Consider the following 18710-nt stretch of genomic DNA (forward strand, 5'->3'; position numbering starts at 1 on the left):
CTTACTTCATTGTTTTGTTCCTCAAAACAATAGCCAACCAAGCAATGACGTGTTTTATTGCTTCCACTAGCACTTATTATTTTTAAGTCGCAAAGAAGAACTTACTTTGTGAAAATGATCATGTGATATTCACAGACAACAGTGCTACTGGAGAGAGAAGAATGTTAGCCATCATGATATTTTCCAATCACTAATGTTCAAGTTTTGTTAATCACATGAACATTGGAGGGGTACTTAACCCTCCTGTTATGTTGCAGGTCAAATTGACCCTTTTTAAAGTCTATTTTAGGCGATACTTGTGTTCCAAACCAGCTAAATGCAGCATTAATATATGGGCAGCATGTGACAGAATAGTCATGTTAAGTTATCAACATCACTTCATAAAAAATTCAAAATGTAAAATAAAATAAACAAAAATCTAAGTCATGTACAACTATTGTATTTATATTTAGGGTTTTCCAATGTACATTAAAAAAAGTTTTAACTTGGATTTTAATGAAAAACGAGTGAGTTATCCTCATTGAACCATGACCTGTGAGAATTAAAGAACACCATTGCACTAAATCTTGATTTAAATGGTTAGTAATGGAGTCAAAAATTAGATTTAAAAAAATGTGTATTGGGATTTTTTGGGGTTCTGACACTTTTGGATAATTGAATATGCCCCAGGTCAAACTGACCCAAGAACATTATTGCTGTTCCAGAGAAACAAACATATCAGGAGGGTTAATGGAAGGAAAAATGGTGTTGGAAAACTTCTAAATTTCATGTATTATAATAAAAACTGAAAAATTCTGTTAAAGCTTATTTTAGATCAGTCAGCATAAGACAAAATGATCAAAATTTCCCTTTCAATTTTTAACACAGCGTCAAAATATAATTTCTGTATCTGTTTGATTTTGTAGATCCACCTCCATCATAAGTAACTTCAAACATCTGTTTTTTTATTGTGTGTACAGAGATAAAGGTTTGAATGCTGGCAAGCTGAACGAAGCCACTCAGTACAGCAAGTCCATGGATCACTTATTGAAGGACATATTCAGTAAAGAGAATGACGTCCTCATTGACATGCCGGAGTGGGGCCAAGAGTCGATCCCCTGCTCTGACAAACCACAGGAAAGTGAGGTAACGTGTTTCTTCTATTTTTTCCCATTCAACTTACCTGTAGTTCTAATATATCTTGTAGTTTTAATCTAGTGTGCAGTTTCATAACAATGTAGTTTAATGTATTGTCTTTTTTTTCCTGCTTTTGCAAATAAGAGTCAGAAAATATCGCACACCCTTCAGTGTGATGTAACACAAAATCAAGAACACAACATAATACAAGATCTTGAATTGTATAAAAGACTCACATTGGAAAATGTCCTCTTCCTGCGCTTAGCATCAAGGCAGGTGGAGTCCTTATCTCAGCAGCACATATTACTTTGTCTGTGTCTCTTTTCTTCATATCATCACTTTTGCCTCCCCCTCCATTTTTTGTATCTTCAGCTTTCACTGTCAGATTGATAGATAGCCAGGTAGAGAGAGATGGATGGACTGACAGATCAAGAGATAGGGCACTTAATTACTTCCAGAGGGGAAATTTGATGTTGGAGACAAAAAAATATGAAGAGAAAAATTTAAAAAAGTTATTAAGGCGTGTATTCATGATTATAATCATGAAAGCAGGTTATGTTGTTGTTTTAGTCGATAAAAGCATTCCAGTAAATTTGAATACAATGAAAGGCGTTTGTGTTTCATTGTTTCAGCAATACAAGAACAAGTTTGTGTTATTAATTAAGGCACTGTGGTTTGAATGTGTGGTATGAATGTTACACAACTCAACAGAGCTTAAAGTAGCTTATTTATCGCTGACACTTAAGCCTTATTTATCACTTAACGATATTAACATTTCAGCTCTTGATGAAACATTTTTTTCCCGTCTATATCTGCATCTGTTTGTTATTCTCATCTTTGTTGTGAACACTGTTTAGATCAGCGCCGAAGAAGCAGAGACCGTGGAAGTGACTGAGCAGGATGAGAGTTATAACAGCCTGCTGTCTGCTCCACCTTCACACCTCACATGGCTGGAGAGCAGGCGAGAGGCGGTCAGTGACTAGCGTGCTGTAATATTTGCGGTGATGGCATGACATCTGGATAATGTGAACTATGTTTAGATGCTTCTCTGGTGTGTCTACTACATTGCAGGTGGAGCATTACAAAAAAAAAACCTTTGCACCTGTGTGTTATAGGCTACTAAAAAAGCAGCTGTGTTGCTTTTGGCACACAGTTTCTATTTTGCAACACTGTGATTTACTATTGTCTATGATTATATCCTGATATGGTAAAGCAATTAGCGAATGCTTATATGCTATGATGCAGATAAGCATTTACTGTGTCACCTGATAAGGCTTCTTGATAACAGTGAAATGAAACTGAAGGAGGGGCCGTCTGTGAATAGTGGGTTTTACACCTGGTTGATAGTCGTACCATGGGAACCAGGCAGAAGCACTTTCACTCCTACATGTACTGTATGCTACAACATGCTTTATATCTGACTCATGTGTACCCTGAGTGCTTCTGTTTGAATCAAGCTGCATCATGTTGAAAATGAAGAAGTAGACAGCATATAAATTATTCCTCCATGAATTGTACAATATAATTAAAATGTTGTTTTGTTTGTAATTTAGATTTATTCATGTTTAAAAGTGTTGTGAGTGTTGAGATATTGTATAATCAACACACATTTTTCTTCTAACTCTTTCAATATGTTGACAGAGTGGAAATTTTCCTCATTTTTAATCCATATGTGTCGAGCAGGCTCTAAAAGAAGAGAATGAACAATATTCTGAGGCAAAGAAGAGCATGAGGAAAACTATCAAAGAGCTGCGTGACACTGTAAGTTTTATTACATATTTTTATAAACCCTCAGCCCTTCATTAAGAAGTTACTCATGAGTTCTTGAGCAAGAATAAAATCATGATGCTGAACAAAAACTGCTGAGTAAACATCCACAGTGCATGCTAGCAAAAATTCTGCATCATTTAACATGTTATGTTTGTGCTTTTCAATTCATTAAGGCTCATCCCTGTAATTATATACAGCAGCTCCCCACCCAGGGAAACAAACACACACACGCACAATGAATTAAAATAAGCAAATCAGAGTCACCACTGAGTTAAAAACAATCAGAAGTTAAAGGAGAACATCTATACATGAAATTCTTCTGATAAATAATGATCAAATTAGTAAGATAAATAATTAATAAATAAACAAACGTCACACATCTGTTCTTTAACCCTCCCGTAATGTTGCAGGTCAAACTGACCCCTTTAAAGTCTGTTTTAGGCTATATATACCTTCCAAACCTGCTAAATGCAGCATAAAAATCTGGGCAACATGTGACAGAAGAGGAATCGTGTTAATTTCTCAACATCACTTCATAAAAATAAAAATAAAATAAACAAAAATCTATGTCATGTAAAGCTATTGTATTTATATTTAGGGCTTTCCAATGTACATAAAAAAAGTTTTAACATGAATTTTAATAAAAAATGAGTGAGTTATCCTCATTGAACCATGTTAGTAATGGAGTTAAAAATTAGATTTAAAAAAATGTGTATTGGGATTTTTTAGGGTTCTGACACTTTTGGATAATTGAATATGCCCCAGGTCAAATTGACCCAAGAAAATTATTGCTGTTCCAGAGAAACGAACATAACAGGAAGGTTAATTTTCATTCACATTTATTTCAAACTCTATTTTGACATATACATAGTACTATAAAAAATAAGTTACATTTGTAGTCATGTTTTCAACAGTGTAACAACAGGAACTGTATAATTGTATTAAAGGCAGGTGCATCATTTTTCAACAAGTCACAGAGTTTTTAAATTCCTGACAAAGAATTCGTCCAAAAAACTAATTCTTTGAGTAATCTGTTTTCTTCTTTCGACAGATCCAGGATATGATTCGTGAAAATGAGACACTCCCCGACATTGAGCGTCTTGAACTTCATGAATTTAACCTGGATATCGAGGAGCAGAAGAGGCTGGAGGCCATGGTGCAGCAGGAAGTTATCAAAGTAATCCACACGCACAAACACGAGTGCAATTAACCTTCAAAGTTTCTTTAAGGTCATGACTGTAGGATTTTCTCATTTAATTTCTCATATTATAGGTGAGGAGTGAAGTTGAATGGGAGATGTTAGCCAAGTGTTACCTACGTGATGTCCTAAAGAAAGAATGTTGGGATTCAATGAAGGTCAAAGGAAAGGCCATCAGGGTAAGTCTCAGGAACAAGCACTCCATTTTCAGAGTACGTTATTATCTGTCTTGAGTGCTCTTAATCACTTCTGGTTTTTGTCCTGCAGGCCTTTCACTCTGAACACGAGGTGAAAAACTACCCTCTGAGGGAGCGAACAGAGGAAGAGGAGGAGGACCTTCGCAGGGTTCAGGATATAAGGAAGTTTGAAAAAGCTGCCTGCACCGTAAGCAAAACGGATCAACAGGCCTGAACAGCCTGTGGTTTAGATTCCTGTCAACACGGCACATAGAAGCACGTGTGATGAGTTAGAAAGCAATCGATGATATGATTATTGCTTTAATTTGAAACAGAAGGGAAGCATTATGGTGTTGCCGACGCATTTAAACGTGTCAATAAAGCTGTGACAGTGCAGCCTCTTCAGCACGTGGGAGTTTATTCTCTGGCAATACATTTTATGGTATAAGCATTCAAGTCAAAACAGGTTTACAGCTGGAAAGTAATTTGATGCTTTGCATCACAGTCCTATGTGTGACCTTTCCCTGCTGTAACTTTTTAAATGCTTGAGTCTGTGCCAATCCCCCAGTGTTGAAACTGTTCAGGATTTATGGCTGTGTGGCCAGAGGAAAGTTGTTAAGATAGTTCTTGTCACTGTAATAATCTTTAGTTGAAGTTTATAATCTTATAGCCACAGATTTACTCCCGAACATTCATTTCAGCCTTCTTATTTAATGTTTTTCTTCCCCACCTTTTAACTCAGCAGAGAAGCTTAGAGAAATGTTCCAAAACACCCGGAGCGAAGGAGGAAGAGCAGGGCGAAGAAGGTCGCGGGGCAGAGAGTGCCGCTGTCTCAGGAAGTTTCTCTGCAGAGTTAGGATATTCAGATCCTCACATTTACGATCAGTTCAGCCTGCAAACCACTGAACAGAGGATCAACCAGATGATTCTGCTACAGGTGGGAACCTGTTTTAAAAGCTGTGGCGTCCCAGCAAAAGTGTGAAAATTACAGAGTTCTCCTCAAAGGCAAACACACTCAGACAATGAAGAAATGTCTGAAATGAAGATTTGATAAAAAGATCTCATTAGAATGGATCTAAGGTGGTTATTATCACCATGATGATAAATATTATCTTGTCAAATTTCAATCCAAATGCAGGATTTGATTTATCGCATCAAGACTGGGTTCAACGCGGACTTTGAGACGGTGCACAGACAGAAGGTGCAGGAGCTCAGCCGTGCCAGGGAGAGGAACCGGCAAATCAGGGAGATCATGCTGGAACTGGACATGAACGAGACGCTGTTGGAGCCAACCCTGACCGTCAGCGAGTGTCCAGAGAGACTTCTCACTGTGGAGGACTCTGAGGTTACTGACCTGTCAAAAACAAGCAGTTGTTACAGTTCACATGAAGTTCAAGAAACAGAATGTCTACGTTTAGCTACCTGTTTGTCTGTGTGTGTTTTAATTGCTCAAGGTACTTTAAACTTTTTTTTTAACAGAGAAACATGTCCCTTTGTTTCTCTCCAGATAAAGGCAGAGAAGTATCTCACCCCAGAACAGAGAGAGGAGGAGGAGAGGAAGAAATTGGAAGAGCAGAAGCGACTGGCTGCCAAAGTATGCTGCTGAAACAAATATGTTTTTGTTTTTTAAACTGAACAAAATCATCTCTTCCACATACAGAAGCTTCAGTCTTAGTAAACAGAGTAAACATTTTAGACCTTTTAACAATTAGAAATACTATACATCACAGTCCCCTGGTGTGATAGTTAAAGCCGCAGATTTCTATTTTATACTGATGTTTTTTTCCGCCCTTTGTTTTGCAGGGGGATAGCCTCAGAGAGAGAGCTCTCGATGATATGATGGATGGAGCGCTTGAAGTGAAAAAAGAGAACATCTTGAAAGTGGTGGGTCAAAAACTTAAAAATGAATGTATGCATACATACAGTACAAGTTAATCTACAGAATTAGATACACATTTGTTACTGGGAAATGTTCAATCACTAGTTTTTAAGTTAATGTAGATTTATTTTTTCATTGGATAGAAGAGCTGAAGAAAGACAGGAAATGTGGCGAGTAGAGAGAGGGGGAAGACATGCAGCAAATGTTGAGGCCAGGAGACTAACAAGCAACTGCTGCTACGAGGACTATAGCCTCTGTACATAGGGCGTGCTTAAACCGTTAGGCCAGTGGTGCCTGGATTTAGATATTAAAATCTCTTTAAAATATGTAAAAAGCTCTGTTGAAACCAGGCTGACAAAAGGCTGTGAGCAAATTGATAGTTATCTATTTAAATCAGCAGACTTTAATCCATCTGCAAAAATTATATTGGTTGATGAATATTTTTTAGAAGAAAAGAGTGACTTTAATTAAGCAACTTTTATGGCATTTTTTAAGCCTGAATGCTGAATATTCTCTGGTTGTAGCTTCTTAAGTATGAGAATATACTGATTGGATTTGTAGTAATAATAATTCAAAGTGTAATTTTTGCAAAATCATTATTTAAAAAGTATTAAATAATTCATTTTGTAAAAACAGAAATTTTGTCAATTAATGAAAAAACAAGTAATACAGAGGAATTCAAGAAAGTCATAGTGGCAACCATAATTTTCATGTTATTTTTATTGTTTTTATAATTGCATGTTCATTTATGATACAAATAGATCACAGAGTTTGCTCAGTGTTTAATGAAGACATAGTTTGATAATTTTGGAGAGAATCACAGAAAACTAGAGAGGGAAAAAACGTCCCTGCCTCCTGCAGTTGTTTCTAATGATGTACCTAAACATGATGCCTCACTGCAGCCAAATGAACTACAAGCACAGTGAAGTGTTAATCCTCACAAAGTGGGCAAATGATGACTTACGTTTTTTTTTTTAGCTTCATTCTTTTCTAAGCAGTGTCAGTTGAATTAGACAAATCAGCACAAAGGGGCACATAGTTTCTATTGAATCCACTCCACAGGAAATACCTCCGCCTGAGTTTGTTTTGACCAAACCTTCGATCCACTGGACCGAGGAGGAGAGGAGAGTCCACAAAGAGTATGAAAATAAAGCCAAAGACCTGAGCGAGGAGAAGGAGAAATATAGAAAGGTATTACAATCATTTCAGCTATTTTTAGAAATGTAATAAATTTCAGATCAGTTTTCAATATAAATCGTCCGTGTGCTGTCTTGTTGCAGTCAATGGGAACTGAAATAAAAAAACTGCAGGCAGTCACCAAGGATGCCACTGAGAGGTTTGATGGAACTGTGAAGCAGCTGTTTGAGAAGAAAATCAAATGTGAAATGACTGTATACCAGGTGAGCCAGCACAGTGTACTCACCACACACGTGACACACGTGTAAACACAGCTGGACTAAACAAACACACACACATCGTTCATCTGCTTCACATTGTTTCATTTCCCTCACATACTGTCAGCTGAAAGGCCCTTTCTTCTCATCATCGTCTCCCTGTGAATCTGTGACACATGATCTCTCGAGTATGTGACACCTATAAAAATGTCCCGTTTTCATGTTTTTCTTTTTCCAGGAAGAGCTTAAGATTACTTATCTCGCCTACTCCGTCCTCATTGAAGAGGAGATGAGAAATCGAGAGCTCGAGCTCAAGCTCAAACTTGAAAAAACGGTGGCATTCAAGGTCAGAAAACTCTTACACAGTAAGGCTGAAAGAATTTTTGACTGTCAGCCTTGGATTGTGTTACTTGTGAGACACTCAGTGAATTCTAGTATAACATATTCTTCATTGCTTGGGCCTGTTTTGCAAGGGCTAACCTGTGCAGCAGATTTATCTGTTTATGCTTAAGGACTGCCAATCTTGTCATATCAACATGTATTATTCTGGCAGGATGAAATTGGCGAGCAGCTGAAGAAACACGAAGAAGAAGTGGAATTGTTTCATGAGAACTATAGCACCATCGTGGTTGACGACAAAGTAAGCCAGCTGACCAAATCCTGAATCATTTTGACTGTAAGTGATGGTCCTCATACATCTCTCCATGTCTCCCAAGTCTCTTGACAAAGACTTCAGGAAGGAGTTCTTTAATGTTCCCGGCCATGTGGTCGATAAACTTTACAAGCTATTCAAACGTAGACCCAGGTCAGTGATACTCATCAACAGTGCTCGTGCCCACTCATGCCTTCAGACTGTGTAGCAAACATCGTCTTTTATGCCTCAGGGTTCAAAAGATGAGGACCCAGACCGCCAACAACACCAACCCATTTAAAGAGCAGCGCCTGTGTGGTTCTCTGGCTCCTGATGCGCTTGGAAAAATGCTGAAGGCCATGGAGGAGCTGGATGCTCCAGAGAATATGCCAGAGGGTTTGAACCGCTCCATCTGGGAGAAGTTTTGTCTTGTCCGCAGAATGAAAGTAGAGAGCGAGCAAAAGGTGAAATGAGGACATGGAAAGGTTAAAGATTGGGAGAGGAGACAAGCTTCACACAGAGGCTTCACTGTATAAATATACAATGTACAATCAGCCAATCATTTCACAATCTGACGACTTGTTGAGTCTTTTGCAACCCTTGTGCTCCATGATGTAATGCCCAGACCAGCTAATACACTGTCTTGTGTCATCTATATGTTATGTGCAGGTCAAATTAAATGCTTTGACTCTAGCTGAGATGCAAGCATTCCTGCAGAAGAGGAGAGACGAGGACAAGGCTGCACATCAAGAAATTAAGAATCTATCTGATGAGCTTGAACGGTACGAATATGCGATCCCTTCTGATCATTAGCAGCTCATAGTTTTTTTATTCCAATACTTTCAAACAAAAGTTACAGAAAGTCTGGAGAGAACAGCACTTTATCAACAAGTCCTTCATTAGAAAATGTGTAGAAAATCTGATCCATTTTAACATATGTTATTAGTCATTTGTGAGGTTTTTTTTTATTCTGCTGCCTTGTAGTTTGCACAGACAGAAGAACCGTTTCCTGATGGACACCATGGTCCAGGTCCTGCTCAAACCAGACCAAGTGGAGGTTGCTGTTGCCGACATGACTGCTGACTACACCGACTCCGTGCTTTACCCCAAGAGTGTGGTGGAGGACCTTAATAGAACCATCAGGGTCCGCCTCAAACCACCAGACACACAATCAATCAATCAATCTTTATTTATAGAGCGCCAAATCACAACAAATCTTATCTCAAGACGCTTTTTAGAAACAGCAGGTCTAGACCATACTCTATGTTATATTGTTAACAAAGACCCAACATCAAGACAGGATAAGATCCAGTCCCATCTCACAGACAGGACTCATTCTGATCTCATCTTAATCCACCATGAGCAGAGCACTTTGCAGCATTTAGCACGACCATATTGCCATTGGAAAGAGGGATAGAGGGAGATGAAGAGACAAGCTTATAAAAAACTTTTGTCAAAACAAAGATATTTCTTCTTACTATGTAGATCTTTATACACATACACACACAAGGCTGAGCTTGCATGTACACTTATTACTTGATTCAGATAACCAAAGTCCACTATTGGTTGTATCTTTCTATTGTTTTTATCAGACTCTTGGTGGGCAGAAGATCGCCTCCATGGTGGAGTGCAAAGACTTCCGTAAGGGCATCATCCAGCTGCAGTGGGAGCACAGATGGCTGACAATGCAGATAGAGGACCTCAACAACAAGAAGAGAGACATTCAGAAGTTAAAACTCACAAAGGAGCAACAGGATGTGAGTGTAATCAAGATACGGCTAGATTTGCAACTATACACAGGGACTTTTAAGTCTTTTATTTTCACGTGTAGGTACGGGAATTGGGAAAAAAACACTTTGTGATAATGCTGTTTTGTTTTAGTAAATAGACTACTCCGTTAGCATAATTCGGACAAGATAATTATGTGTCAGAAGTTCACCATCTGCTGAAAATGACAATGAAGTCTCCGCGTTTAGGGTGAAACTTGAGCTCTGTTATCACTCCTGGCCAAACCTCAGTCAGAGATATAAAGGCAGGTATTTTGGTTTTGGCAGCATCTGATGTTTTTCAGAACAGAAAATTGTTACCATCCCTGAATACAGATGGATGATCTTTCATCCCAAACACACCCTGTTCACGCAGGCTCCCCGCCCCCTTGCTTTGCATCTTTTAAATTTCTCCCCAAATAAACAGAGACTTGTTAAATACGATAACAGTGCTTGCTCTATTCGTGCTTTAATGCATCAGCCAGGTTTCTGAAATGATTCAAACTTCTAGGTCAACAGAGAAGCTTCTTCTGCTTCGTTTTATAGCAAATGTCAATCTCAGGCAAGTTTCATTAAATACAGACCACTGAACTTGACAAGAAAACACCTCGCTCAGTGTTTGAGTCATTTCATTCCTACATACCTGTTACAGCACACAAGACATTTTGAGTTTGTGATTTTAAAAAAAGCAGGTAGGCGATAGTTGAGCAATAAAAAATACATCCAAATCAAATGAGTCATCTATCATCAATTTAGCATGGCACACACAAACACGTTTTCAGGCATGAATACCAGTTTCCTGGCAAACAGTTCAGGTGGCTCTGCTGAGGCGTGGCATGCAGCTTCCTCTCATTGTTAAGGCCGCAATATCCTTGAGAAAGAAAAACTTCAAAAATACAAAATCACATCCAGGATGTTATAAGATAAAACTTTCTTTTAACTACAGCTGTGGGATCTTTCAACAAGAGATCTAGACTTAATAATTGGAACAAAATCTGTCCAGATACTTCATCATCCTTCTCTGTTGTGTATTTTCAGTAATCACTTCATATATGACAGATATTCCCTTTTCTTTCCAGTACCTCGACAATGCAGATCAAGACAGCCGTGTGTCCAAGCAGGTTTCCTCTCTGGAGAAAACTGTAGCTTTCCAGGAAAAGGTAACAGAAAAGTAACAAAGATCTCATTAATTAGCTCTTTCTTTGTGCATTTGGGTTAGGATGTATATTATTCTTTATTTTTTAGACTCATCTACAGAGCGTGCAGCATCGCAAAAAAATGATTGACCAGCTAAAAAGGCAGGCAGCACTGAAAGTGAAAAAGAGTGGAGTTGTGGAGCAACGGCTACCCGACATGCAGGTGGCTGTGGCAGAAAGGAGACTCGTCTATGAAGAAATCGGTAATGAAAACATTTATTTGAAATGGATTGAATCACATAACAAAAGACAGATTTTCTGACTCTTCATTATTGATGGCCAGTAGCTTTTAGGTCATTGTTAGACACTTTAGTTTTTTGGACATACCCTTTTTTAACACCCATACTTTCCATCTACTCCTTAAAGCGGCAGTTGGTAGGACTGGGGTAAAAAAATAGTACTTATTTTGTGTTTGACAAAAAAGTCATAACACTCATCAACAGCCATCAATAAATTAGGTATTTTGAGATTATGGCGAGATCTCTGTGTTTTCCTATGTCTCTGTATCCATCAATCTACAAATTCCAATTGCTCCCGTCAGCTCTGACCAATCAGAACTACTCTCTTGATTGGTCCTCCTACATCATCCTGATTGAGTGTGCACTACAATCTGTTTGTGGGCTGGGCTTACAGGAGCAGAGAGGGGGCAGAGGGGTGTAGTGAGAGGGAAATCTGGTGTCGAGGGGTAGTGTTGACATTTGAAATCTCTCCCTGAACTGATGTTTATTCCAGGACTACCAACAGCAGCTTTAAGTCTAAAAACATTGGCTCAGAGTTTACACAGATCATCAATAACATTATGACCACTGACAGGTGACGTGAATAACATTGATTATATTTTTGCCATAACACCTATCAGTGGTTGGGATAGTTTAGGTTGATGTGTTGGAAGAAGTATGAGGATATGAGCTGTTTTGAAAAGGGCCAAATTGTTGTTGTCTATATGATTGAGTCAGAGCATCTTCAAAACAGCAGCTCTATGTTGTGTTACCAGTCTGTAAGGGTCAGTACCTACCGAAAGTGGTCCAAGAAAGAAAATCAAGTGAACTAGCCACAGGGTCATGAGCAGCCAAGGCTCATTGATGCCTGTGTGGTCCAATCTAAGAGAAGAGCCACTGGAGCTCAAATAGCTGAAAAAAGTGAATGCTGGTTCTGACAGTGAGGTGTTAGTTTGATGCACATGGGGCTGCATAGCCGTGGTGTACACGCTGATCCATCCACCCATGATAGGAACCTACAATGACCACATGAGCATTAGAACTGCACCACAAAGCAATGTGGAAGAAGGTAGCCTGGAGGAACACAGTTTGTCGACTTGGTCGGAGCTCATGGTTGTGGCCCCCAAGCCACTGCTCAGGAAAGTTGGAGATCTCCTCCTCCATGTGGATGGCTGTTCCATCTCCCTATCTCCTAAAGTCCACAACCTGGGTGTCATTCTTGACTCCACCCTCTCCTTCCGGTCACACATCAAATCAGTCACAAAGTCTGCTTTCTACCACCTGAAGAACATCTCCCGGCTGCGTCCATCTCTCTCTCCGATTCAGTTGCCCAGACCCTCATCCACGCTTTCATTACCTCCCGGCTGGATTACTGCAATGGAGTCCTGTTCCGGGAACCCAGCAATGCCCTGGACAGGCTCTAATACGTGCAGAACTCAGCTGCCAGGGTTCTCACGCACACCAAGCCCTGGCAGCACATCACCCCCACTCTCATTCACCACTAGCTCCCTGTTAAGTACCGCATCTCCTAGAAACTCCTCCTCCTCACCTACAAATCTCTGCATGCCCTGCCGCCTGATACCTGGCTGACCTCCTCCACCAACACACTCCATCCCGGAATCTACGGTCTTCGGACCTGGGTCTCCTCTCCATCCCCTGGACTAAGCTGCAGACTTTTGGAGACAGAGCCTTCAGTGTGGCAGCCCCCACTCTGTGGAACTCTCTCCTTCCCGACATCCGCAACGCCCCAACCCTGGACACTTTTAAGAAAGCAGTCTTTTCCTCAAGGCCTTTCCCCGTTAGATATCCCCACCTACCCCACAGACCCCCTACCTGACCCTGTGAAGCGACCTTGGGTTTCTTGAAAGGCGCTATATAAATACCAGTTATTATTGGTCTCCAAACTCCTTTGATCTCAGTTCAATCAACAATCTGTGGGATTTGCCGAACAACCACATCCATTACATGGAGGCCTTATCAGGCAACTCACAGGATTATGAGGATCTGCTGCCATTTCTTAATGCCAGCACACCTTCGGGGGTCCAGTGGTGTCCATGTCTTGTCAGCTCAGGGCTGTTTTAGCCATGAGCTGACGAGAGGGGGCCTACACAGTATAGGGAAGGTGGTTTCAATGTTATGGCTGATTGGTGTAAGGTTTGATGTATCTCAGAATAATAGTCACTGACTTATGCTATGGTTCACAGCACACTGCTTTGCCAAAGTCCAGACTGATTTTACTTCCAATTTTAACCTAAATATGACGAAAATACAATTTATCTGGTTTAATCAATGATTATGAGGCTTAACCATAGGGCTTAACATAACAAAAATAATGTAAAAGACAGGGCGCCGCTGGCCTACCAGTCTAAGCACGCGTCCCATATTCAGAGGCTATATCCCTCATCGCAGAGGTCCAGCCTCGACCATTTACTGTATGTCCTACCCTGCTCTCTGCTCCCCACGTTTCCTGTTTCTCTTCAGATGTCCTGTCCATTAAAGGCAAAAATGCCAGAAAATATAACTTAAAAAAATATATATATATATGTAAAAGACACTGTGACAAAACATACAAGAGAGTGAAACTTGACAGTAAAGAAGAGATGCTCAGTAAAAAGTGATGTTCTTGACTGATAAGTAAAACCTGCGATGAAAAGGGTCAAAATTAATTGACATTAACATCAGTACTCTGCTTTTACCATTTTTGAAAAAATATTTTTCCAAAAGTATCCATACTTCTACTCAAACAAAGTTTGTACTTCTGCCACCCCTGCTGATAATTTTGCATGTCTTTTTGTCTTAAGCTCCAGAAGAAAGCCAGGCAGCCTCAACAGAGGAGCGCTACCAGGAAGTTGTTCAGAGGTCAAGGTTGAAGGATTTAGTCAAAGCACAGGAGGAGGACCTGACTCTCCTCTGGGCAGAAGTGGATTGTCTGAGGAGGAAGAACTTCCCTTCACTTGACCAGCTGAAACACACCTGAGCAAAGACTTCTCTTCAACAGATTACACATTTATTTATGATTTTCTTTGCAAGTATACATTTACAACTCAGGCACATGTGGATTCAAACAGAACAGCAGCAACAAATAAAACAATAAGTGAACGCATATTTGAAATGTGATTGTTCTTCTGTAGTATTTTTGTGACAACCGGTGAAATAATATGCTTTGCAGAAACTTGTATCAGGTAGTGAAGTCCTCCTCTGTGCGATCAAAGTGCAAAATGCCATCTTCCAGACCGAAGAGGTCAATGAGCTCTGACAGGCTGGCCTTTCTTCCTTCTATGGGGACTTCTGACTGGAGTGCAAACAGAGCTCCTTGAGCACAGCTCCGCCACTTCTCAATCAAGGTCTTGAGCTGTGTTAAATCATTCTACAAAGAGAGACAAGAGGTGTCATTCATATCAATCCCATTACATTCATTTTAGGAGAAACCCAGACAGTTTACAGGCAGCGGGTACCTTGCTTCTGTACATCTGTACCATCTTGAGTCTGCGCAGAGTCTCCATCTTGTCTTTAACCTCCTTCCTCAGCTGGTCTCGTTGTTGTGCTAAGTCTTGTGAAGGAGGACGTGTTGGTTCGGGAATGGGTCCAGAAAACTTCTCACTCCCTGTTCTCACTTCATTCCTGTTTACATCAACACTGGGAATGATCAGTGGAGAGTTATTAACTCTCTCTCGGGAATCTGCTGGAACTTGTCGACCATCCTCCTCCTCCTCTTCATCCACACAAAGGCGTTTGGCCACAGAAATGGGCGAGGTGAAGGAACGTCTTGATCTCTTCAGTCTCTCTCTCAGAGAGGAGCTCAGCTTCTGGTGATGCTGCAGAGATGACAAAGAATGAATCATAGTCAATTGATAATAGAAGATATTATATAAAGTCCGATCCGTAGTGACATAACGAGACTACGACTTGAACATGATGTTTCCTGACTATAATCCAACAAGCATTACCTGACTAATAACACATTGCACGTGTTCCTACCTTCTCCTCTTTATACTCAGAAGGGCTCGACTCCACTGAATCACAGCTTGAAGGACACACTGATTTTACTTTGGCTGCTTTGGGAGTGATCTCCATAAGTAAAACTGACTTTGGCCCATTAAAACACAAAGTTTGCTAAGAGTACAATAAAAGGCGAACTGTATAAACTTAGAAGTGGTTAAACTTGTCAACAAGCTCCTAAACAAACGCGAAAAACGCCATTTTTACCTTCAAAAGACACAAACACTACAGAAGATGTAAGGCTTCTCGCTTAAATGAGATTTCGAAACATATATTTAACAATCAAAGGATTGAAAGACAACAGCGACAGCGATGCAAGTTTGTGAGAGTTTGTTTTTCCGCGTTTTAGCAGCTCAAGAAAACCTCCAAAGTCAGCGATTGGACAAAATGTGATGACGTATTAGCGAGTTGCATTCTGGGAACTGTAGTTGTGGGCGGCTTAAAAGTTTAAAGCTCGAACCACACATTATCACCATGATTTTAATCCCCAAATTCCAATGCTATGTCTAAACATCAGTGGTGCATATTAACAGAGTAAATTTACTTAAGTATCTGTACTTTACTTGAGTATTATTTTTTGAGGAAACTTATTACTTTTACTCCACTACATTCAGAAGACAATTATTGTACATTTGACTCCACTACATTTATATCAGTGCTCTAGTAACTCACTACTTTTGCTTTGAAGTCAGGTCATGAATTTCCTTCTCTTTTCTGTAATCTGATCCCAAGACAGTAAAATGTGTTTGTGTAGTTCTGTTAGTCTCAGTGGTTTTAGTTGTACCTGTATATTGTGCGTCTCCACGGTTGAACACAGAGCAAATTTCACTCAGATCAGGCAGTTCAATTAGAGGTGGTAATGATGGCTATCATTCTCCACCTGAGCACCCATGGTCATATCTGGCTAGAGGTTTTTGAAATGAAGATGATATGTATCGTTTGAAATGTTCACCCTGTTTCCCACTCTGCCCAAACATACAAAAATTCACTTGTTTCTAGATAAACACAAAACAAAACAGAATGTACTCCTATGTATTCTTGACTGCACTCGTGCTTTGTGAAAATACAATGTTTGAGATTTTTTAAGAAGTTCTTTGAATACTTAAGTATTTTTAAAAGCAAGTACTTCAGTACTTTAACGCAAGTAATAAACTGACAGAGTAACTTTCACTTGTATTGCAGTAATATTTGACCTGGAGTATCTATACTTTGACTTAAGTAAAGAAGCTGTATACTTTGTCCACCACTGGTTGTGAGAGGTTTGATAGTTTACAGCACGAACCACACATTTTCACCATGATTTTCACCCACAAATTTCAATGTTATGTCTAAAAATCAGTGGTGGACAGTAACAGAGTAAATTTACTTGAGTATTGTACTTAAGTACATTTTTTTGAGTATCTGTACTTTACTTGAGTATTATGTTTTGTGCAGTGGCGGTTCTAGACCAATTTTACTGGGGGGGGCCAGGCTGGGGCCAAGGGTGTTGTCAGAGGGACACATTAAATCCTGACAAAAGAGACTGAGAAGGGCGAGGACCGGCTGAGAACAAACTGGCAAAACATCAGTGCATCCCTATATACTAGACATATAGACTGCTGTGTACTATATCAAAATGCAGACAGACAGCAGCTGTTCACCTGTCTACACTCAACATGAGTCCCTTTGAGCTCTAAGGGACTGGAACCAAGTGCCACACGCATGTGTTCCACCTGTAACATTGGCGTGATACCGAAGCTTTTTTTATTGTATAATATTATTTTGGTGTGGAGGGGGGGCCACAGGGGGGCCACAGGGGGGCCACAGGGGGTCCAGGTTCAGTTTTACAGGGGCACTGGCCCCTCTTGGCTCCTCACCATAACCGCCACTGGTTTTGAGGAAACTTATTAATTTTACTCCACTACATTCAGAAGACAATTATTGTACTTTTTTCTCCTCTACATTTCTATTAATGCTCTAGTTACCCACTTATTTTGCTTTGAAGTCAGCTCATGAATTTCCTTCTCTTTTCTGAAATCTGATCCCTAAGACAGTAAAATGTGTTTGTGTAGTTATGTTAGTCTCAGTGGTTTAGTCGTACCTGTATATTATGCTTTTCCACGGTTGAACGTGGAGCAAACACAGCAAATTTCACTCAGATCAGGCAGTTAATTTAGAGGTGGTAATGATGGCTATAATTCTCCACCTGAGCACCCATGGTCATATATTCAGCCCATGTTAGAGGTTTTTGAAATGAACAATGATACGTATCTTTTGAAATGTTCTCCCTGTTTCCCACTCTGCCCAAACGTACAAAAATTCACAGTCCAACCCGAGAAAACGTGTCGAGCTACACAACATTTGTTTCATTCCAGATGAACATTTCAAACTAAGTTGTCTGTGCTTGGAGTAACTTAGTTGCTGTTTTTATTCCATGGTATAGTTTTTAGAGATTTCAAGTAATGGTTTCGAGATAAACATAATGTAACAGAATGTACTTCTATGTATTCTTGACTGCACTCATGCTTTGTAAAAATACAAAGTTAGAGTGCTTTGAATACTTAAGTATTTTCAAAGCATGTACTCCAGTACTTTAACTCAAGTGATAATCTGACAGAGTAACTTTCACTTGTATTGGAGTAACATTTGACCTGGAGTATCTATACTTTGACTTAAGTAAAGAAGCTGTGTATTTTGTCCACCACTGGTTGTGAGAGGTTTGAAAGTTTACAGCACAAACCACACATTTTCACTATGATTTTCACCCACAAATTTCAATGTTATGGCTAAACATTTAGCGCATAAAGCTCCATAATCTCTCCCTTCTTTTTAAAAGTAAGATCTGACGTGAATAGATAATAGAGAGAGAAAAAAAGGCTGTTGATAGGATTGTTTTTAAAACAACTTTTTAAAGAATTTGAGGAATTGTATTCGTAGCTCAAACACATCTAAGTGTGTGCATGAAGAATGGTTTAGTGTTGAAGCTGTTTCACTTGGATACCCTGTGTTACTAGGGTCGACTCATTTTGTGATTCACCTCCTCTTGTCAGTTGATTCATCTCTATTAAAGGATTTATTTTTGACTTGTTCGGACTGATGTGTTTATCAGTTGTTGGGTTTGTAATGAATTGAAACCCGTGGATATGTCCTACTTTTTGTAATTTTGTTTTCTATGGCCTTGAGGAGAAAGGTGTGAATTATAATGTGTTCCTGCCTAGACTTGAACATCAGAAGTTGGCAATGTGATACTACACACCCCAGGGAATGGGGATTTTTAACATTTTATATGGCTGAATCTTGCTGAGCTGAGGGTTGAACACAATTATGTGTGAGTCAGGAGGCAGTTTGCTTTTTTTTTTAATGTCTGAGTAGTTGACATGAAATACAG

The 18710-nt window shown here is 39.6% G+C and overlaps 2 protein-coding genes across 4 annotated transcripts in view; one reads left to right on the forward strand and one right to left on the reverse strand.

The window, feature by feature from the left end:
- Positions 1-14456, forward strand: part of cfap43 (cilia and flagella associated protein 43) — a 22889-nt gene extending 8433 nt beyond the window's left edge. For 2 of the 3 annotated variants that reach the window (XM_034682008.1, XM_034682010.1), the window contains exons 17-38: positions 960-1125; positions 1974-2087; positions 2800-2877; positions 3938-4063; positions 4159-4263; positions 4352-4468; positions 5003-5197; positions 5399-5605; positions 5768-5854; positions 6064-6144; positions 7202-7330; positions 7420-7539; positions 7772-7879; positions 8087-8173; positions 8250-8338; positions 8418-8628; positions 8834-8946; positions 9149-9308; positions 9757-9921; positions 11010-11090; positions 11176-11329; positions 14146-14456. In XM_034682008.1, the coding sequence (XP_034537899.1) occupies positions 960-1125; positions 1974-2087; positions 2800-2877; positions 3938-4063; positions 4159-4263; positions 4352-4468; positions 5003-5197; positions 5399-5605; positions 5768-5854; positions 6064-6144; positions 7202-7330; positions 7420-7539; positions 7772-7879; positions 8087-8173; positions 8250-8338; positions 8418-8628; positions 8834-8946; positions 9149-9308; positions 9757-9921; positions 11010-11090; positions 11176-11329; positions 14146-14321 (2869 nt within the window). In that variant the 3' untranslated portion in view covers positions 14322-14456. The remainder of the gene's footprint in view (positions 1-959; positions 1126-1973; positions 2088-2799; positions 2878-3937; positions 4064-4158; positions 4264-4351; positions 4469-5002; positions 5198-5398; positions 5606-5767; positions 5855-6063; positions 6145-7201; positions 7331-7419; positions 7540-7771; positions 7880-8086; positions 8174-8249; positions 8339-8417; positions 8629-8833; positions 8947-9148; positions 9309-9756; positions 9922-11009; positions 11091-11175; positions 11330-14145) is intronic. The other variant, XM_034682009.1, reaches the window with a different exon arrangement.
- sfr1 (SWI5-dependent homologous recombination repair protein 1) lies at positions 14330-15711 on the reverse strand. Its single transcript, XM_034682017.1, has 3 exons — positions 15323-15711; positions 14800-15159; positions 14330-14711 (listed from the first exon to the last, which is right to left on the reverse strand). Exons 1-3 carry the CDS (start codon positions 15416-15418, stop codon positions 14523-14525), a joined length of 645 nt encoding a protein of 214 aa, XP_034537908.1. The 5' UTR covers positions 15419-15711; the 3' UTR covers positions 14330-14522.
- Positions 15712-18710: the final 2999 nt, after the last annotated feature.

Source organism: Notolabrus celidotus, chromosome 4 (assembly GCF_009762535.1).
Source record: "Notolabrus celidotus isolate fNotCel1 chromosome 4, fNotCel1.pri, whole genome shotgun sequence".
Lineage (NCBI taxonomy): Eukaryota > Metazoa > Chordata > Actinopteri > Labriformes > Labridae > Notolabrus > Notolabrus celidotus.